The sequence below is a fragment of the Actinia tenebrosa genome, unplaced genomic scaffold, assembly GCF_029948245.1.
Source record: "Actinia tenebrosa isolate PJP-AT-01 unplaced genomic scaffold, QUT_ActTen_1.0 PGA_scaffold0__85_contigs__length_37466705, whole genome shotgun sequence".
Lineage (NCBI taxonomy): Eukaryota > Metazoa > Cnidaria > Anthozoa > Actiniaria > Actiniidae > Actinia > Actinia tenebrosa.
In genome coordinates, this window is record NW_028292569.1 from 12,224,265 (window position 1) to 12,246,970 (window position 22,706).

At 42.7% G+C, this 22,706-nt stretch overlaps 2 protein-coding genes across 2 annotated transcripts; one reads left to right on the top strand and one right to left on the bottom strand.

Moving 5' to 3' along the window:
- The first annotated feature begins 102 nt into the window (after nt 1-102).
- On the top strand, nt 103-4,764 carry LOC116297161 (F-box only protein 3). Its single transcript, XM_031705332.2, has 3 exons — nt 103-615; nt 1,339-1,910; nt 4,428-4,764. Exons 1-3 carry the CDS (start codon nt 129-131, stop codon nt 4,743-4,745), a joined length of 1,377 nt encoding a protein of 458 aa, XP_031561192.1. The 5' UTR covers nt 103-128; the 3' UTR covers nt 4,746-4,764.
- On the bottom strand, nt 4,482-22,599 carry LOC148913527 (uncharacterized). Its single transcript, XM_089031164.1, has 3 exons — nt 22,050-22,599; nt 4,761-4,808; nt 4,482-4,623 (listed from the first exon to the last, which is right to left on the bottom strand). The coding sequence occupies exons 1-2, from the start codon at nt 22,474-22,476 to the stop codon at nt 4,783-4,785; spliced, it is 453 nt and encodes a 150-aa protein (XP_088887290.1). The 5' UTR covers nt 22,477-22,599; the 3' UTR covers nt 4,482-4,623; nt 4,761-4,782.
- Nucleotides 22,600-22,706: the final 107 nt, after the last annotated feature.

Genomic DNA, 22,706 nt, shown 5'->3' on the forward strand with positions numbered 1-22,706 from the left:
CTAGCCCGGGTGCCTAGTCTGCGTGGTCAGAGGCTCTCCCGCTCCTCCCTTTCCCCCTCCCCTCCCCCCTCCTTCCGAAAAGCGAGCGAAGAGCCTGACCACGCAGGCTAGTAGTTGCCCCAACCGCAATGTATCATGGGAATGTGAAAATAGTGGTATTGGGCTTGCTGTGTGTTTGTTGGAGTTCAAAAAAGCCTGGTACCTTAGTAAACATGGCGGACGAGTGGTTGGATGAAGAGATTGGATTGGGTTCTCTTCCTGCTATCCCTCTCGCAAATATTCTCTCTTACCTAAACCAAAAAGATTTATCACGATGCTGTTGTATTAGTCGGAACTTTAGCGAAATAGGGTCTTCTATCTCTTCGTGGAAAATCTGGTGTGAAACCGTTTGGTTGTTGGATGTGAGTGATCCTCTGCCCAACAAGGAATGGAAGGATGTTTACATCTCACAAAATAAAAAATGGGGCAAATACATCTGCTGTTACACTGCTATAAAAAAGGCTTGGAACCAGATTGAAGAGTTTACTAAAGCCAACTGTCCCGACATCTATGCATCTCTTAACCCAGGACTATCAGACGAAGAACTGGACAGAATCACAAAACGTCATTTGGAAGGTACAATGGGCCATTCCATTCTATATTCGCGCCCCACCCCCTCCCTTTCTATTGAGGCATAAGCGTTGTTATGCCATCGGATATTTCAATTTTCAAACCCCTTTGGATTTTAATATTCTGACCCCCCTGGAAATACATATATTTCACATATATTCCCCTGTTGAAATCACGGATTTCAGCATCCCATCAGTCAGCAACCCCCTCCCCCCTCCCTCCCCCTTGGATATCCAGTATCCAGAACCCTTAATAGGGGGGAGCGCATATGAAATGGAATGGCCCAACATGTATACTGGACTTTGAGTCATGTCTTGTGAAAACATACTTTTAAAGCGTATAGAGTTTTCGAATATCGTTTGGGCCATAATGTAAGATACTGTAATACCTCCAAAAATAAGTCCCCCTAATTCCTAACGAAAAGACTTTCCTATAATAAGGCAATAAGCCCCCTAGAACATATGCGATCCTATCAAGGTTGAGAAACTTTTTCTTATTTGATTTCAAGTTTGTTTTGAAAACTACAGAAATAAAGCATAACTTGTAAATTTCAAATCAAGTCTCAATTTGTGATTGGATCATTTGAATAATAACTGCTAACTACGAGCTTAAGTTTGCACCTTCGCAATACTGATATTCAACACTCAAAATATAAGACTAGCAGTTATCGTTGTTTGGAGATTTACGTTATAGTACAAATAATTATTTATTCTCTTTTGATTATTGCAGGGCTCACACTTCCACTTGATGTTCAGTGCTCATATCGAATTCACAATGGTCAGAGGCTAGTGAGTCCAGGGCTAATAGGATCTATGGCTATATCTAACCATTATCAAAGTGAATCATTGCTTGATTTAAGTGTGGCAACCAGTGGACTGCAACACAGAGAAGGACTTCAAAATTGTTTACTATTGTCCTTATGTATTTACACTGGTAATGGGCAGTTTATTGCTCTTACTGATGAAGAAGGTCATACACCAGGAGAGATCTTCTGGCCAAGTCCTGATAGAAGCATTATTACAGATAGTGATGAAATTGCTAGTGTGAAAATGCACAAGTTTCATAGTGCTTGTTCCTTTACAGACTGGATAACAGAATATGCAGAAAGACTCTCTCAAAATTACTACCCTGTCATCAATAAAGAAATATTTAAATTTGAGTATGCAGCATCAGCAACTACCAAAGGGATTACTGTCAAGACAGCTACAGCATTCTTACCAGAACTGAGCAGTGTTCATCCACCTTTGTTTTTCTTTACTTACCGTATTTCAATTTCCATGGACAAAGATCAGTGTTCTGTGGTAAGTTGATAATAACAATAATAATAATTTATTGACTTATATTGCGCTGCTTCAATAAAATTATCAGCAGCGCATTACAATATATATGATATAAAATAAATCTAATCTAATTCACTAAAATTATAATATAAATAAATATTGTAATCACAATCGAAATTATATATAATAAAATATATATATATATACACATATACACACACACTCATATATATACATACATATATAATAATATTAGGAACTAATCTAAACGAAATACCAATAAAAATCATAAAAATATAACTATATACATAAAATAATATCATGTCCCAACTTTGTGGATGCTCTCTGGATTACATAATATATTTCAAATCATCTAATTGTATGCCAGGCTAAAAAACAAAGTTTTCAAATGACGCTTAAATGTGTTAATATCAGTTATTGCGTGCAATTCAAATGGAAGGTCATTCCAAAGTGCAGGCGCAGCTGCAACAAATGCTCTATCCCCTAAGGTGGCCCGTGTGCGAAAACTAGGATAAGCTAGCAATATTCCTGTAGATGAACGCAGATCGTAGTTGCCTTGACTCTTGATTGAAATCAATTCTTTTATGTACGGTGGCACGAGACCATGAATGGCCTTAAATGCGAATATCAGTATCTTAAAGTGTATACGGTACCTAACTGGTAGCCAATGCAGCTCGCGCATCAGAGGCGAGATATGACAAAACCGCGGGGCGCAGCATACCATCGTTGCAATTTATGCAAATGCTTTGCAGGTAAACCACATAACAAACTGTTACAGTAATCAACGCTTGATGTTACAAATGCATGCACCAAAGCTTTTGTGTCCTCTGGACTTAAAAACTTACATATGCGGTTGATATTATGCAGATGGTAGAAAGCCGCACCAGAAACTTTACTGATATGAGTATTCATGTTGAAAGTGCTATCAAACCAGGCCCCTAAATTCCTTACTACTGGTTTTGCTTCGATATATGAGTTACCAACTAGTATACTATCAATATCTACCTTAGCTAGTTGTTGCCTAGTACCTAGTAAAAGAAATTCAGTCGACTTATCGTTGTTTAACATCAGACGATCTCTAATCATAAAATAAAGTTTAACATCTAATATTATGGAGAATATTAAATTTCTTTCAAAAAAAAGATGGTTTGTTTCTGTAGAGTAGGAGGATATTTCATAATGTAACATAACTATACTGAAGAGAATTTAAAGACCAAAAAAGCACAGTCAATTTGGAGGGACAAGCAAAAAATCAAAAAGGCATGAAAACTACAAATAGCAGAAATTGTTCTCAATGTATAATATTCCAGTTTGTCTGTAATTTGTTCTGTATAATATTAAATGGCGAATTGCAAACTTAAGAGTGAAGAATGTCTGTAAGAATCAAACATATGGTGGCAAGGCTCAATTTTTCAAATTTGCTCCACTTTTGGATTTAAGTAGTGTATGTTGCAGAATGAAACGCTGCGTGGTTAGTTTTTAAAAATTCTTTTTTGTTTTTGAGAAAAGGTAAAAAGAAAATTTGAGCTCCAGGGTGATTCTCGCTATCAAAATATGGCTAAAAATTACTTGCGTTCACTTGGTCCATATAGCAAAACTCTCATTTCAAATAGCCTTACAATACTATCTGCTTAAAGTACAGCTCTTCTCTTTTTTCAGTATTATTTTTTAAATCGGACAATTCAAAACATTTCAGCACAATAAAAAGCAAAGGCCACTGAATTACAATGTTCATGAGTACATCTCAAAAACTAAGAGTTTCAACATGTGCCAATGATCTCTCTAAACATTAGAAAATTACGGTCAATAGCTATTGGGAAACTGCTCTTTTGAAAATTGTATTTTTTATTTTGGGAAATGATGGTGCACTCTTTGCAATAGATTTTATTTTGGCTCATTATACATGCAAAAATACTATGTTTGGCGATTGCGTGACTAAAGACTTTTGGAAATAAATCATTTGAAGCATTATTTCTTTTAAAATCTAGTCTCTAAACAGAATTTAAAAACATATAAATATACTAAACTTTAACAGAAAAAAAGCCCTCTATTATAAAAGATGCTCCATTATGCAACATAACAATATTCCAAATCCTATCCAATGCATATTCTAGATGTCAACAAACTGGGTTTCAAGCCAGAAAAACATGTCACGATTATGCCTCCAATTCTCAAGGACTCCACCCACAAACATCAACCCTTCAGTCTGCATTCCCCTCCTTATTAGATAATGGCAGCTGGAATGAACTTCGTAATTCAGGAAATTTTTTTTTGGTTCAAAGTCCTACTTCGATAATAGCACTCATTGATTATTAACTAAATTAAAATCTCACTCTATCATATATGGTGATACCCCATATCCAAGTGTAGGAAAATGTATGATTTTATTACAGTTTTGAGAGATCTCGTTTGATCTATCTTAATTGAATACATTTTGTTTAATGTAAATATTAGCCAACAGCTAGTATTAGTAGAATAGTTGAACAGCAGACTTACCAAATCCCTAATTGTCAACAGAGTAATAAATGTCAGCTAACAACAAGGCATTGGTACATTACTGATGGAGATGGTGAAAAGACTGAAGTTCATGGTGCAGGAGTAGTAGGACAACATCCAACCATGCAGCCAGGAGCTACACATGAGTATGTAAGCTGTACGACATTCCAAACACCAACAGGCACCATGGAAGGATATTATGTCTTTAAATATTGCTCTTTAAGTAAAGGAAATGACACGTTTTGTGTTAAGATTCCTGCTATGCATTTTAAAAGCCTTCCATACATAGAGGCAGATGTACGATTGAATAAAATAGGAAGAAAACATGATGAAAAATAAATAAAAACACTTAACTGGTTATCCTTGACTTGGCATCTCATGGATAAAGGCATTTGATTGAGGCTGTATGGAGAAGCATGTCTTTAAACTTACTTAGCAGGCTTTCACTCATTAGCAAATGGAGGGAAGGGATTGACAAAATAACATAACGCAACCTTCCCTGCATGGTAAAGGCAACAATTGCGTAACTCCTCCTTTCATAATCCTGCAATAGTTCTTAACCCTCCTCAAATATGTGATAACAGAAGTTAAATATTGAATTAGTTTGTTACTAACACATTCAGAAATTAAAAGGGGGTTTCCAAATTGACCATTGCACTGCACTAATGAAAGGGGAGTTCCATGGAACCACCTCTAAATCTGCCACCCAAGCCCAAATAAATCAATATCTTCTCATAGTTAGTGTTTATAGTACACTCAACAAAATTACTCAACTCTGATTGGTCGAGAAGAGTACAATTATAGCCTTAATTGTACTCCGTAGGAGTACCGAATTAAGTCACTATGGCAACACGGCCAAAACAATGTCAAAACAATAAATTATTTTCTATCATTTTTTACTTAAAACATGTAAATAAAATTTTAAAGCCATAAGAACTAATCTTTTTTATGCATTTCAGTTGCTCAATGGACTGAAAATCGGCCACCAAACAGACAAAGATGAACGGCGTCGCTTCGCATTTTTTACTGAAATTTTGTTGAGTGAACTATAAACAAAAAATCACACATCTTCTTATACAATAATGTTTTGACAGTTCTTTAATTAAGTAAGAAGGACAAATTAACATGACTAAAATAATAGGATTTATGCTGGCTTGGAAAAAATATCTATTTATAAATTCTTAAAAAATACAAACATGCTATATAACATGCTATATAACAAACTTTAATGAAAATGTCATAATTGGAGTGTGATATGTAATTTTTGTTTTTATCACACAGTCTAAATAATAATTATGAGATTTTTGTGGGGTTACATTATTTTAATGTAATACAGTATGGAATGTATAGCATTTTAAATGAGATAACTACAAAATGTAAAATTCTATTACTTCGGAAAGTAGTATAGGGAATGGGGGTTCCAGCGCAATCTCAACACGGGCAAGACCCGTGTCAAAAATCCACCTACGGACAATCCCCACTCCAAGTGTGGTTGGGGGCAACAGCGCAAATATGTTAGTCTATATATGGAGTGCGAAGAATGTAAGAGAACTTTTAAGAAAGAAGCGGATTTGAAAAAGCATTTGAAAATGAAGACGAAGTGTATGAGCAGTTATGATTGTGGATGTGGTAAGAAGTTTGAGACTAAGGTTAAATTGTTTTGGCATTGTCAGGACTGTGAGTACGACTACGACGACCTAAAAAGTGCTTGGTATTAGGTATAAAATATTTCCTATTATATAGATGGAATCCCAAAGCAACTTCAGCACGGTGTCAATACCCGGTAACGGTGAGATTGACGTTAGACAGTTTTGGCGTCAGTCAGAAAGGAAGGTTAAAAGGACTCTCCGAAAAGGTATAGAAGAATTAGGAGCCCTGAAAGCGAGTATAATGGTAGAAGTAAGTTTGTCAAAAGACGAGGTAATGACGACAGCAATGTTGCGATCAAAGTCGTTAGTGATATTAGAATCCACGAATCTGGATAGGTCACTCGGTGAAGCCTTAGAAGCAATAATGGAGTCGCTGTCTAACTACACGAAAGAAGGATCGGGTTGGACAGTAGAGGAGGTTGAAGGAATAGAGATAAGTATAGCCAGATACGTACCCATACGAGGGGGGAGTTACGTACCGCTACCAACGTGGGTAGAAAGGAAGAAGGCTATTGTAAACGTGAAGAATGAAGACAATCGATGCTTTATGTGGGCAATCAGGTCTGCACTGTATCCAGCAGAGAAGGATCCCTGTAGGACAAGTAAGTATCCCACAGATGATTTAGAGTGGGATGGTGTGGAATTTCCCATGCAGTTGATAGACATCCCCATATTTGAGGAAATAAACGATCTAGCAATTAACGTTTACGGAGTCAGAGAGCAGACGATAGTACCGTTAGTTCTGTCAAAAAGTAAAGGAGAGCGCGTACATTTATTCTACCACGGCGGACACTACTCATGGGTTAAACACATTAGCAGACTATTCTACAGACATACTAAGCACAAAGGTAAAAAGTACTTCTGCGACTGCTGCTTGCTGTCATTTACATCCTTAAATACCCTAAAGAAACACGATGAGATCTGCCGCGGAGTCGAAGAAGTGGCGCAACGGATCCAGATGCCCACCAACAAAGAGCTTTCATACGCAGACCATCAAAAGCAGATGCAAGTGCCTTACGTGATATATGCAGACTTCGAAGCGTTGATAACTAAGGAAGAGCAGAAACGTGGTGCCACGAATAAGGTAGGATTACACGAGATCTGCTCCTTTGGTTACATAGTAGTCAAATCAGACGGTAAAGCAAACCCTCCTGTGATTTACCGAGGTAAGAACGCAGCTAATGAGTTTCTAGAAGCATTGCGAGAAGAGGAGGGGGAGATTAGAGAACAATTAAGACGTCCAAAGAAGATGGAATTTACCAAAGAGAACCAGGAGGCTTTTAACAAGGCAAAAAAATGCCACATTTGCCAACAAACGCTTCTTCAGTTTGGAAGACGAGCCAAGAAAGCGTGGGATGAAGATGGAAAGTATCTAGGAGAAGCTCATTTTAAATGCGGGAAGTATGCTAAGAAAGGTGAGAAGCCGGGAAAGCCCTCCACGCACTGCATTCACTGCCACAAAGCATTTGTTGAGGATTTCTATGTGGATAAGGTTAGGGATCACTGCCACATCACGGGTAAATACAGAGGAGCGGCTCATTGGAAATGCAATATAAACTTCAAAGTAAATCCAGACATGGAGATTCCGGTGTTCTTTCACAACCTCCGCGGTTACGACTCCCATTTGCTACTACAAGGAACAGACGGCTCCGACGTCAAATGCATACCCAACAACAAAGAGCGCTACATGTCCGTAACTGTGGGTAAGCTAAAGTTCTTAGATTCGCAGCAGTTTATGGCGGACTCCTTAGCAAACCTCGTAAAGTATAACACCAACTTTCCCATTTCCAGTCAATACGGCGCGGAAAGGAAAGGAGTCTACCCATACGAATACATGGACTCCTGGGATCGATTCAAAGAACCCCTACCACCCAAAGATCGCTTCTACAGCACCCTAAACGAGTCTGGTATAAAGGATGAGGAGTACCAGCATGCGTTAGACGTGTGGGAAAAGTACTCCTGTGAGAACATGGGTGACTACCACGACATCTACCTAAGGTCTGACGTAGTGCTGCTTGCAGATGTTTTCCAAAGCTTCAGAAAGATGGCTATGGAATATTACGGATTGGATCCCGCTAATTTCTACACGGCTCCTGGGCTCAGCTGGAGTGCTTTGTTAAAGAAGACAAATGCGCAGTTGGATCTCCTAACGGAGTACGACATGTATCGGTTTATGGAAGACGGTATTCGTGGCGGCGTATGCGGACCCAGCCGACGTTACGCCCGCGCAAACAACCCCTTAGTAGAGCACGACCCAGAGAAACCAACCACATACATTTACTACCTGGATGCGAATAACCTTTATGGTTGGGCAATGTCACAGTACCTACCTGTGAGAGACTTCGAATGGGATCCAGTGAAGCCGATAGACTTCTACATGCAGGTAGGAAAGGAGGAAGACAAGGGTTACGTCTTAGAAGTGGATCTGGAGTACCCAGAGCGCCTGCACGACGAACACAATGAGTTCCCCTTAGCACCAGAAGCGATAGAGATACCATTTAAGCAGCTAAGTCCGCTGCAAAAGCAAATGTGCCCTGGGTACAAACCGTACAGGAAACTAACTATGAACCTGATGGATAAGAAGAAGTATGTGGTACATTACCGCAACCTGCAGTTCTACGTGCGACACGGAATGCGCGTAGAGAAGATCCACAGAGTCCTAAAATTCACGCAGGAACCCTGGATGCGCCCCTACATTGACTTTAATACGCAAAAGCGTACCGCAGCGAAAAATGACTTCGAGAAAAACCTCTTCAAACTGATGAACAACAGCGTGTTCGGAAAGACAATGGAGAACATCCGCAAGCGCGTAAGCGTAAAAATAGTCAGCACCAAAGAGGAAGCAGAAGCATACGTGTCACAGCCAGGCTTCGTTAGATACGTAGAAATGCTGAACTTCTACGTGATTCACATGAAAAAGGCAAACCTCTTACTAAACAAGCCCGTTTACACAGGCTTTACGGTGCTGGATCTATCGAAGCTGCTTATGTACGAGTTCTACTACGATAAGCTTAAGCCAAAGTACGGAGACCGCTGTCGCCTCCTGTACACAGACACCGACTCCCTAATTCTAGAAGTGCAAACGGAAGACGTTTACAAAGACTGCCTCCCCGACATAGACGAGTACGACACCAGCGGTTACCCGAAGGAGCACTTCCTTTACTCTGCGAAGAATAAGAAGGTAATTGGGAAGATGAAAGACGAAATGTTAGGAAAACCCATAGTAGAGTACGTGGGTCTGAAACCAAAGATGTACAGCGTGCTAAAGTTAGACGGCGTAGAAAAGAAAGCTAAAGGCGTAAAAAAGTATGTGGTTAAGAAGGACATTACGCACGAGTCCTACCTCAACGTATTACGAACACGCAAGGAACAGCGGCATAAGATGAACAGCCTGCGCAGCTATGGTCATCAGATACATAACGTCACGCAGGAGAAGGTGTCACTGTCTGCATTTGACGGTAAGCGATGGATGTGTGATGACGGAGTGCATACGATAGCATTCGGACATCACACGATAAGCAGTTCTTCTTTGACGAACCCACGCGTGGGACCATCATGAAGATAATACAAGATGGGCTGACCCTTCTTAGCTATTACGCTTCGGATCTGGCAAGTTTCCAAAGACCAATTAGGATCCGTAGCTCTTTTGGATCCTCCTTCTAATTCACCCGGCTCATAGAGATATCGAACCGTGACATCGCCTAATCTTTTTTCCTGGGGGAAGACCGCCCTCGAACTTCTGACGAAGGACTTGTGTTCCACGTATTTCTTTTTTATGGCATCCTTGGGTTTCATTCCCGTAGCCCTGGCCGCCTCGTTGTTCAAAGCCGCGACGACCTGGGGGAGCCGCTGAGTCCATTCCCTGTTGCGTTTGGAGGGATCTTCCAGCTCTTTCCAATACTGGTACCCAAAGAGACGCTCGGCCAAGGTCTTATTGAATCTTTCGACAATGCTCTGACCCCTGTGGTACTCTGCTTTAGCTCTCCTAATCTTAGTGTCGTGGTCTTTCAGGGTCTTGGTAACCACGCCCATGAACTCCGTCCCCGCATCCACTTGCAGCAGCTTAGGCCATTTCAAGACGCGCTTATAAATCCTACCTAGGGCTTCTGCGACTTCCCCAGAATCCTTACTGGTTATAGGTTCGGCGTCCTTGTATCTGCTTGCGATATCGACTACGGTCAAAGCGTACCTATAGGTCTTCTTTCTCACCTTATCGTGCGGCAAGAAAAGCAAATCCGCCTGATGAACTTCATTGGGGGTATTTACGGTGAAGCTGGGCCTGGGAATGTACTTAGGCACGGGAAGATAAACCTGCCAGAGGGTTTGTTTTTTCAACCAGTTCTTAGCTGTTTCGTCTGATACCCTGGCCGCGGTCGCGAGTTTCTTGATAGCCGACGCTCCTCTCCAATAGCCTTCCGGCCCATAGTAAATCCTTTTAAGTTTGTCCTCTACGCGGCCCATTATATGAATTCCAAAACAAGATTGATCTTACGTCCGTTAAAATCCACCGTCTTTCCGTCCACTTTAATGGTGATGTTTATGCTTTCTACCAAATTAGATAAGTCATAGCTCAAAGAAATGGGAGTGTATTCTACTGGGTCAAATGGATTACCTTGGGGCAGAAACTTGGACATAAGAGAAGACTTTTCTCCATTGTTGTAACTATGGACCAAGTCGCAATAGACTTCATAAGAGGATGCGACTTTCCATTTCACATCATATGTACTGCCGCTATTTATCGTGGTACTAGTAAGGCCCAGGAGTTCTACCAATGAACTGTCCTTTAGATTGGCGCTCCCATTATTTTTCTTGAACTTCATTTCATGGGGCAATCCTGTGGTAAGAGTATATCCATGCTTTGCTAGCTCCTTAGCCAGTGTTATTGGGGTGTAATGGGAATCTGGTATTTTTGGTTTGGTGCCGGAAGTTCCGATGACAAAGCCATTAATTAAATTATACCAAGAATTGTACAAAGAGCAACTAACCAACCGAACCCTTTCCGCGCGGATGGGAGGATTCAGATAAGTAGTAAAGTTATTCTTGTCGCTTTCCAAAAAGACGATCATTATATTAGATACGCCAAAGCCACGCCTCCGGCCAGCCCTGCGACTCCTACGAAGACCAGCTCACTATCTTTTTGTTTCTTAGAAGGCTGGTAGTAATTCTTGAACTGAGGCTTTCTTAACGCCACTGTGGGATGCGCTTGCGCATAAAGTTTGAAGGCGTAGTCTGTGTTTTCGAAGTTCTTATCCGCCTGCATTTTGTCTTGGTAATTCTTATCCAACCAATCCCTGTAAGCTTGTCTTTTTTCATTCCAAGCCGCCACGTCTCGCTGATATTTCTCCAGCGCTAAGTCGTGTCTCTTTCTTTCGGCGGCACCGCTTTTGTCGCCTCTAACTAATCTATCCAAATATTGGCCACCATAATTAGCCCCTGTAAATGCTAAAGCTGCAATGACTCCACCTGCGACTAAGCTAACCATTATACATTAGGTAAGTACTTTTCCTTCCGTAGGTAATCCTTTACCATGATAGCCCCGCCAACGGCAGCGGTCATCTTAGCAAAGTTAGCGAAGCTCTTGCTTGGGTCTTCAGTAAAGTCTTCTTTGAGCACTTTCTTACCTACCCAACCAATACCCGCAACAATAGAAGTAATGATAGCTGCCTCTTCAACAGTTTTCAACAACGCGGTCGACATTATATTACAAAGCGAGAAGGAAAATCTAGGTCGCCACGGGCGATAAATCTACTCCATTTCAGGGATCTTACTCTTTTTCGTCTCTACAGGTGCGTGATATGTTGGCGGCACATGCACGGCCTCCCACTTTACTTCTGGCTTCATATTCCACCATTGTAAGTAAAGGCTGCCCGCTGCTATAGCAATTCCTAACGCACCAATGACGTACCCAGGATTAATGGAGGATTCCTCTTCCTCCACCTTTTCCACCTTCTTTGCTTTGTTCTTCTTATTCATCTCCGCGAGCTTCTTTCCCGCGGCAACTCTGCCTGCAGATTTAGGCTTGGTAATCTTCTGCTCCTCCTGAGGTTGTTCTTCGGTACCACTCATCTTATACTAAGGGACTTGAAGGACTTGACAAGTAACTTGATGACGACTTGACAACGACTTGACTAAGTACTTGAGAATGACTTAAGGACGACTTGACTAAGTACTTGAGGTGACTTGACAACGACTTGACTAAGTACTTGAGGCGACTTGACTAAGTACTTGAGGTGACTTGACTAAGTACTTGAGGTGACTTGACAACGACTTGACTAAGTACTTGAGGCGACTTGATCATCAGCAAGTGCTGCCTGAAAGACCTTTTCAACTTCTCTGTCCTTTTTGAAGTCCTTCCAAGATGTTCCGAAGGAACCTAGTACCTCCTTCAAGTCGACGTGCTGAGCTACGTGAAGTGCCGCAGAGGCGACTGCCATTAACTTACCGCACTTTAAAGACAACCACCCGCAGGTTATCTTAAGTTCTTGGGATATGACATAGTCATCTCTTATGTCCTTCTGTAGTTGCTCCACGTCGTCTATAGGCAGTGCAAGTCCAAGCAATTTAGTGGCAAGTCGGATAGCGGAGTCTGCTACGGCGTCCGTGGTCTTACTTGCGAGGGCAGCCTCGTACCTCTTATGGAACTTCTTAACCTCCTCTTCTGACAGCTTATTAACCTGCTCATGGGTAAGTTCCTTACCTATCATTTCTTTGCACTTCCCAGAAGACACAAGGATGTTAAGTTGTTCCTTAAGGTTACTTTCATCTAACTGTGTGGGGACTTCATCTATGAGCTGCTCAATGTCCATATACATTAGGAATCATAGATTCCAACCTCGTACGGAAACCTCAAAGAGAAGATCATCTTGGAATGTTGGTGCGTTTTTAAATGCCGCATGTATTCGTGCAGCTGTTCCTTGGATATCTCGCCGCCGTAGTCGCTTAAAATGGTTTCCAGGTCAGACTTGCTCGGAGTATAAAATACTACGAGAGAGCCTATGTTTTCCCTAAAGGGCTTAGAGACGCTGGTAAGCTGCTGGGAAAGCAACCAAACGCTGATATTGTCGTGTCTGCCGCTGAAAGCGAGCTTCACTAATTCGGAGGTGCGCCTTTTTACGTCGTCCCCACAGGCAATGTCATCCAGTATGAGTAAAGTCTGCGTATCTTTAGGGAATTGCTTGTGCCAGAACTTCAAATGGCTGGATAACTCGTTAGGATCTAAGATATCTACGAAGAAGTCGTCATCTTTCACTCCTATGCCTTCCCAGGTGCGGTTATTCACGTAGGTGGGACAAAGCAGCACTATGTAGTCAAAGCGGTATCTAAAGGGTCCTAATAGCTGCTCCACGATGAACTGGGTCTTTCCGCAGCCGGTGGGTCCTACTATCAGAGCATTGCAGGGAATATGATTCGGATCCATTATATATACAATGGACCCAGTGGAAGTAGTAAGAAGGATTGCCGCTGACGCAAAGGATAAAAGAGACACCATAGAAATGCAAAGGGAAGAGATAGACCGGTTAAAAGAGCGCGTACAGGAATTGTACGATGAAATGTGTGGTCTGAAGCGCGCGGAACGGTTTGGTGCGCTCTTGACAATGGCGACGTGGGCTAAGGAGTCCATTAAGGACTTCATTCGATATCCCCCATAGATATATGGACTGCATTACGTGCGAACTACCTGCTGACTGCATAATCCCTCCACCGATACCCAAACCGTGTAAAAAATACACCTGCCGTCACTGTAATAAGGTATTCTCTGAAGAAGACTTCGTTGGACATTGGTGTCCCGCGGATACTAAAGCACGAAGGACTTTAGACGACGCTCGAGAAGAGTAAGAGGTCGCAAAGAAGATCTTACTAAGCCCCAGCAAGAGGAATTAGCATAGGTCTTTCTTTTTTATTGTTATTTTGTTAAATGCTGCAAAGAGGTCTCAAGTAAGGACCTATTTTTTATTGTTATTTTGTTAAATCGAAGAATGGTTAACATGATTATCTTTTTGCTGGTTTCAACGATGAGAAAGAATGATACCTCATCTCTTAATGGGGGCTTAACAAAATAACAAGAAATAATAGACCCTATCCTAAAACCCCTTACAGGGTTTAACAATTTAACAATAAAAAATAAGGTATATATAATGAAGTGCATGCAATGCGATAGAGCTTTTAGTAGCAAGCAGCGACTGCAATACCATCTTTCCAAGAAAGTCTGTCAGAAGACCATCAGCACTGTTTGCGGTGACTGCGGTAAGGAACTGTCCACAGTACAGGCCCTACGATATCACCGCGAGCATAGAGTCTGCCTTAAAGGTCATTGCCGCCGATGCGATGAACCCCTCTTCGAAGAAAACTGGCATAAATACCGCTGCCGGCGTTACCACCTCGAAGAAGTTGTCTGTGAAACCCACGGCGATTTAGCAGAGCGATGTTGCCCCCTTGAAACCAGCCGGGCTTTAGTGCTGCGTAAAAAAGAAATAGACCAAGATTTCGTATGCTTTGACGACTACGAAGGAGTAAGATGGGAGAACCGAGAACACTGGGACGGCATCTGCGATAAATGTGGTTGTCAACGCAGCGGTCAACATATTTGGTGTTGCCTGTACGAAGGTCCCAAGCCTTTAGACCATTACCTTGCAATACGAAAAGAATGGTCTAATATATGATGTTACCTTACGTCACAGCGTTCGCAGGAGGAGCCTTGATTACGATATCGATCGATTTCATGTCGGAAAAAATGAGGTCCGACGTAGCAGACCAATACCTAGAAGCCTATGAGGACGACTAATCACACAATGGATTAGCCTCCGCCTTTCTTTCAACGTCGAACTTCCATCGACCGTTGACTTTACCATAGCTACGTATGTGAGTGTACTCTTCGCCTTGCAGTACGTACCGTACGCAGTCAGGAGCCCATAAACTGTACTCTTGGCTGCCGTCTAAGAGGACCAACCTTAAACGGTTAATGTCCTCGAAGACGACGTAATTTTTTATTTTGTATGAAATGCCTTGTATTAATTCGCGCCAGTGAGTTTGTTCAACTATCATTATATTTATGAAATATCTTTCGGTGCGTTTGTAGCGTCTCCTGTGACTTGAAAGCCTTAACGCAGCCAGGACAAGGTATGCGAATGCCGTCGACGTAACGGTCGATTTCCCTGCAGATCAGATCGTAATCGTTGCAAACCATCGTAAGATAACCATTCATTTCATATTGCGTCAATGCCGCTTTTTGTTTGTCGGACAATACGCCGTTACCCTTTGGCGTCTTCAGTTCCAGACATAACCCATTGTATTTTTTATGGGAGTTAAGAATTAGGATGTCGGGTTGGCCTGCCTGGTAGCCCTTTTGCCAGCACTTTATCCTTTTACTGCTGGTATCTTGCAATTCCCCGAGTCCAGGTGCTAATAACAGCGTAGGGTGAAACCGGCGTATGTAATCGATGACCTTCTTATGTAAGTCAAACTCATTCTCGATCTTGAAGACCAACTTATTTGGACCATCCAACGAGTACTTTCCTGTCTTCCTTAACGTTGGTAGGACATCCTCGAAGACCCAATCTTGGAACGACTCTGCTGTCGGTAGCTTGGAGCTAAATATTAACTGATACAAACCAGATTCCGTCACGTACAGGGATTGTGGGTGTGAACCAGAAGGGAGGCGATTCACCTCTATTCTAAATTCACTAAGCCTCTTCTTATGCTTATCCCGCACGTGGACTTTAATAGCATCTTTGGTGTCTGCGTAACCTAATGCCTTTGCTACCTCTTTCGCCTTAAAGTACAGCTTGTCGCTTTGCACTATGCATTGCAGTTTAGTTTCGTTGTTTTCGAATACGCGGAGCATATTATACGTAAGGGATATTTTTATCCTCAATCATCCTAGTAGGCAACGCTCTTTAGCTGATTCATTTCTACACTCAGTTGCGCGTCTGAGACTACGAAGATATACGCGTTGATCTTAGTAGTGTCGCTGGCATGTTTGGTGCGCTTGATCTCCAACGTAATACCGTCCTGGGTATTTACCAGCCGCAATCCCTGTCCATGTAGGTCTTCGTCGTTCGTCGTGCGCATGTCGATCCACAGCGCATACTTATCCTTAAAGAATTCCTCGGGGCTAATTTGGTCGCCAAACTTACGTGCGACTTCCCGGTACATATCCGCGGGCTTTATCCCTTGTGAGTAAACCTTATTAGGCACTCCGTTGATGCTAACACCTACGTTGGTAATGTTAGGATTAAAGAACGCCTCAGAGTCACGCAATCCTGCCGTGTATGTCTTTGCGAACAGCAACATTATCCCTGTAAGGCTGCGCCTGGGAAGGTTAATGCTTTGGTTGATGACCTCTTCGACGTTATTTGTAAAGCTGAACGTCTTGTACATCACGACGTGATCGTAAAGGAAAGCCTTCCCGGAGCTGTATTCCATACCGGCGCTACGGGCTAAGTCTTCGCTGTATACCGTTTCATACTGCAGCTCTAAGTTAGTAACGGAGTATGGGTGGACGGCTGCTGAACTTACGTCCTTTCCCTGTAGGATGTTCGTAGTGTCTGCTAGGGTTACTTCGAACTGTAGTTCGCTTAGCTGCCTTGGGTAGTATGCACCGTGGTTCGTGATAATTTCGAAATCTAATGGAACTATATGCTTAGTACCATAAGCCGTCTTTATTTCGTCTTCTCCTGAGGCGCCAGAGGTTGCGCTTCTTACCTTGCGTATGGCATCACTGGCGATTCCCTGCTCTATCCTTTGCGCGCGGTCAAATGCAGTCAACCATAAGTCTTTGTACGTGGTATACAAATCATACCTGTTCAAGTCCAGCAAGGATTCCCCGGCGAACTTTACACGCATTTTGGAAACGAGGTTTCTACCCGCATTATTGACGACGTAACGCGCGTCCGCAGTGTTTGGTTGTATTGCTAGGTCAAACCTTAGCGCCAGGGTGCCAGGAACCAACACTAGGTTATCCGTTAGGCGGGGCACGCCTACATACAGCGTCTCACCTGGCTTAGCGCTAGAAGGCGTGAATGTAACCCGGTGAAAGGTGCGTTCTGCTTTCAGTCCGCCAACCTGCTTAGGTAATACGTTGGGGTTTAACTTTGAGCTTATCATATATAATGGAAGTAGAAGGAACGGATTTTGACCCCACCACCGAAGAAGGTCAAGTAGACATTAACGACGAAGAATACGACGCATGGACTAAAGGCGCGGAAACCGACCCCCTAATCTACGATATGGCTCTAGAAAACAAGTATGGTAATAGATGGAAAAGCTTCAAGGCGGCCTTGAATCGCATGTGGCAATCGAAAAACCACGGCAGCCCCGTCCCTGAGTACTTGGAGCTTCAAAACATAGAGCAGCCTGAGGCAGCCGCGCGGGAAACTGTAGAGTGGGCAACGCAAGAGTTAAGGATGCGTCACCCCCACATTGACACTGACGCGATAAGACTCACAGAAAAAGGAAACAAAGTCCTCATAAGCGTCAGAGACCTGAGACAACCCGACAAAGACCGCTGGACGAAACCACAGCTCCTTTTTGACGAAAATGGCTCGATCAAGGTCAACGTGGCAAGATTAAGGGGCTTTCAAGAGGCCGCCCGAAGCATGTTAGAAGGTATGGAAGCATTGAATGAAAGGATTGCGCTAGAAAAACGCGCTATCGAACTGCAAAAAACGTTAATGGAAAGGGAAACAGAGTATGAAAAACAAATACAACAGCTAACCGATGCTCAAAAGAAAGAAATCAAGGGTAAAGACGAGGTCATGCTACAATTCAAGCGGGAAGCTGAAACGGCTTTAGACGAAAGAGACCAAGCCAGACAAGCCTTCAATCTTGCTATGAAAGACCTGGATATCAATAATGAGGAAGCTAAGGACTTACGGACCGCCATAACTAGGTCTTTAGAGGAACGGCGGCAGTTGGTTGCCGAAATTAACACTAAGGAAGAACAAATCCGACAAAGAGATCAGGCCGTCGAAGACCTGGAGGGGCAAATAGAGCGACAGCAGGAAATAATCGACGACCAAACCCGTCCCGAAGAGGAACGGGAAGCAGCTCAAAAGGAGGTGGAGGCCCTCGAGGTACGCCTTGCGGAATTACAGGCGCAAAAGGAAAACCTGGAAAGAGAATTGGGGCTTACCACCAAGGAAAAGGTAAAAAGAGCTCTGGTGAAGTATGGTATTCCGCTGGCATTTGCGGTCGCTATTTCAAGCGTAGTAGGAGTTATCCTATCCGCGCTTAAGGCTACAGGCGCGGGCGTAAAGAAATTAGGCAATGGGCTGACGGACTTGGGAAAAAAGATGGCGGCCGGCTTGCCTGGGCTGCTGGGTTCGGTTGTTTCCTTGGCACTTAGGACCGGCGGAGAACTGCTAAAGTTCGTGGGGAATAACGTTTGGATCTTGGTCGTCGCTATTGGAGTGGTGCTCCTGAAGAAGATTCAGGGTTAATCTTATCTGGGTACGTTACTGGGGGCTTATCCTTGTCGGGTACCCGAGGCGTTCTCGGCTTGGGATAAGTAAAGATAGTATTCGCGCCGCCTCGATAATGCGGGACTAACGGCAGCACGCTCATGGTGCTAATGGGTTTGTGGTTCCAGGCGGCATCGTCGTTTTTATACACACCATTTATCACTACATAACCAAAGTTTGATCCGTCGCTGGTAACGTCGTCAGGAAACACCTGCAGCTTAGCATACTTACAGTTAACTACCACGTGAAACGTAACTGGTGTTAGGTTTTCACCGCTAAACTTGTTTGGCTCCATCGAAAAGTGAGCTACTCTCCTATTGCTCGAGGAAGTTCGATAGGGAGTTAAAGGCTCGTTATTCTCATCAACAAGCCTAAACCCCACGTTTGCGCTTACCAACGTACCGACGTTAACGGTGCAAACGACTAACGCAGGACCTCCAACTTCAACCCACATCCCCACATCGAACCACTCATGTTTGTTGTAACTCTCTGACCCTAGGTAGTGGAGGTAACGCATTTCGCTTAAATGTGGATTCATATATTTAAAGGCTAAGCACCGTAAGAGTGCTAATTGTCATGTGATTATAAGCCTTATTTCTCTGATCTTCTATGCTATTTATGCAAACGCTCCCGGTGTCGTCTACGCGTATCTGCAGCTTTACCTCCCCATGGCAATCGGCAACCATGTGTAAAGTCCAAACCGATAAATTTTCAGTGCTACTCGTCGGTGGTTCTGCGGAAAAGTGTGCTGGCTCCCTGTTGTTCGTCTTCGCGCGCATTGGCTGTAGTGCGCCGTTAACATCGCAAAATCGAAACCCGATGTTAGCATGACTCGCGGAGCCAAGGCAAATGCTACAAAGGATTAACTTCTTCCCTGAGTAGTTCAAATTCACGGACATGCCCGTGACATCAACCCAAGATGCTTGGGTGTATTTTTTCTCACCTGTGTAAGTCGTATAAACGCAATCTACTCCAGCTACGTAGGGGTTGTTCATCGCCATATATAATAACTCAGACCAACACCCGCGGCTGCTAAGCCGGCTTTCAGTAACTCGTGGTCATATTCCTCGGGTATCGTAGGCATAACATGGGCCTTCTTCGATGGTTTCTTAACTACGGGTAGCTTCGCTTCGTGTGACTTTTTTGGCTTCTCTACGAAGTGAGGAATGTTCCTAAGAGTGTCAGAGTTCACGTCGTTCACCCCAAACTTCATATCCTTAGTAGCTCGCTGCAGCTTGTTGTTATAACCCACAACGGAATTGGCGTTAATAACTAAATTACTTGGCATTAACCAACAACCAGGCGACAAAGCGTAATCCAGTCGCACTTTAGACTGCTGCACCGCTAATTGATATCTCTGCACCGATTTAGATATGTCATTTTCTATTATTGCAGACTCAAATAAAGTTAGGAATTCTTGTTGCGTTTCCTGTGAAGCGCCTTGGGATCCAACAATGGGGTTGCGGGTATTTACCTGCGCTCCCAGGATGCAGTACACGAATGCTTCAATGCTACGGTTAATCCTGGCTAGGTTCCTTAAACCTTTTCCTTTCATTAACACAAATGGATCCCAAGTGCCGGGGTAGTTTGTTTGAATTCTAGTAATTAATGAATTATTACCCTTATCACCACCCATATCACCGAACTCTAACTCATTACTTGGGTATTCCTGATGTCCGTAGTCAGCCGGCTTCTCACCATTAGCACCCCAAACGTAAACTATACCCAGCCCATGCGTCTTACCCTCTTTGTAACGAAAATCTTTTTGCTGTGGTTTGAACTCATTAATTAACCTTTCCAGGGCTGCGACGTCATAGCGATTATTCATTGGATTAAATGCCTTATCTCCCGGTAGGGGTACGTTAAGCTCCTTCAACAACCTCCTTACCGTAAAGGCAACGTGAAACTGCATAATTGGAATGTGAAACATGTCCGCGGCAACACCACAACCTTTAGTAGCAGCCCAAATAGCAAAGTTTAGCTGCTGTGGCCAATACCGCATGTTGGGTCCTGCTAACCATTCCCTGGCCTCTTTACCCGACGTATGCTTCAACATCGTATTCTTATAGATATTTCTTAGTATTACGTTAAATGATTGTTTACCCACTGAAATCTTCAGGTGCGTTACCAGCTTTTCGAAGTTGTTTACACCACCTTCAGCATCGTAAAATGGGTAATCTTCCGTGGTTAACAATAAGTTTCTAGGAAAATTAGGTGCTTTATGCTCGGGGTTTGGTGGCCTTTCTTTATGAACGGGGTGTACAATCGTCAATCGCTGCACCTGATCACCTACTTGCTCCAGCTTTGAATGTTTCAAATCCTCATTGCTGTACATCCTAGAGCCGTTATAGTAAATCCCATCGGGTCTTCTTTCGAACTTACTAGGGTCTGCATGCGGAAACATCTTCCTAAAGGCCCTCCAGTTCCAGTAATCCCGGTTGTCGTGATGTGGCTGCTCCTCAATATCATTCCCAAAAGCGTCGTACATTAGTATATATAATGGATGTTATACCATCAGCGCCTCCACTTTATCCTGAACTTCCTAAGGAACCTAACGAATTAAACGCTGAAAACTTTAGGCTCAACAAAGCAAATTTAATCCTGGCTTACTTGGAAGGGCAGGCAAAACACTACGAAAAAGTCCGAAAAAAGTACGTCAGAGCCCGGAGTACGCTACATAAGATTGCGATAACTTCAGGATCCATATCTGTTGTGTTAACGGGCTCCGGCGTTGCTACTTCGCTTACTGGACCGGGAATAATCGTTGGAGTTCCTTTGGCCGGCGTTGGGGCAACCTGTGGTATCATTTCGGCTTTTGCTACGGGTATTATGAAACAGTTGTCAAGCAAAATATCCAAGCATGACACGACAATAGCTCTGTCAAGGGCTAAAGTAAATACTATCACTGACCTCGTCTCAAAGGCTTTGCGTGACAGAAAGATAGACGACGTAGAATTCTCGCTTATTCTGGCCGAAGAGGAAAAGTACGAGAAATTAAAGTCGGACATAAGGAATAAAAAAACAGTCGTAAAAGATCTTTCCGAGGAATCTCGCAAAAAGATCTACCAGGAGGCAAAAGAAGAGCTTCAAAGAAAGCTTGCTCAGTAAACATCTGCTTCGAAAAGAGCGTGACGGGATTCTATTTACATATTGAACGTCAGTCTAGAAATTACGCGTAATATAAATTCAGTGAATTATTACGCGTAATATGAATTATTTGGCGAATTATTACGCGTAATACGAATTATTTGGCGAATTATTACGCGTAATATGAATCATTTAGCGAATTATTATGCGTAATATGAATTATTTGCATGACTTTATTTGGCAAATTATTACGCGTAATATAAATTCATCGTACGAATTACGCGTAATATGTTATTGTCGCCTCGGAATCCATCCTAACAGGGGGTGGCTGGGGTCTATTTCATAAAATATTTCGTAGATTACGTTAGGGTAATAAGGAATATCCTTATCCAGCCGACAAAACATCCACTCGGCTCTGCTCATATCAGAAACCTCGGGAATAGACTTACCGGTAATTTCAGACAAAAGATAGGGAATAGCTTTGTAATATTTCCCTAGTTTTAATTTTTTCAGCGTTTTCCGTAGACTTTGCGGGGTTGGCTCTTCTAAATGGTCTATGATTTTCTTCTTTACTTCGTTGTCTAAATATACCGGCCGATGACCTTGAATGTGACTCATCCAGTCTCTGAAGTATTTTATTCTTTTGTATGGGGTCTTCTTACGGCCTCCATTAGCGTAATACTGCTCTTTGGTAGCATTTGGTACGGCATTACGAATATTCTTACCACATTCGTAACACTGTGCTGACGTGTCGTCTTCTATTTGCATTTTCTTGTCACAACAAATATACTTATTTGGTTTAGTAGGTACAAACTTGGGTTTCAAGCACTTTACACAGAAATCATAAACAAACTCTTTACATTCTTCGCACTCCATATATAGACTAACATATTTGCGCTGTTGCCCCCAACCACACTTGGAGTGGGGGTCGTCCGTAGGTGGATTTTTGACGCGGATCTTGCCCGTGTTGAGATTGCGCTGGAACCCCCATTCCCTATACTACTTCGGAACCATTCATAACATATGGGTTAAGGAGGCAAAAAACTTAATGAAAGTGAAATTATAGGATATGTTATGTACCTTGAAGAACCATAATTCCAAAACTA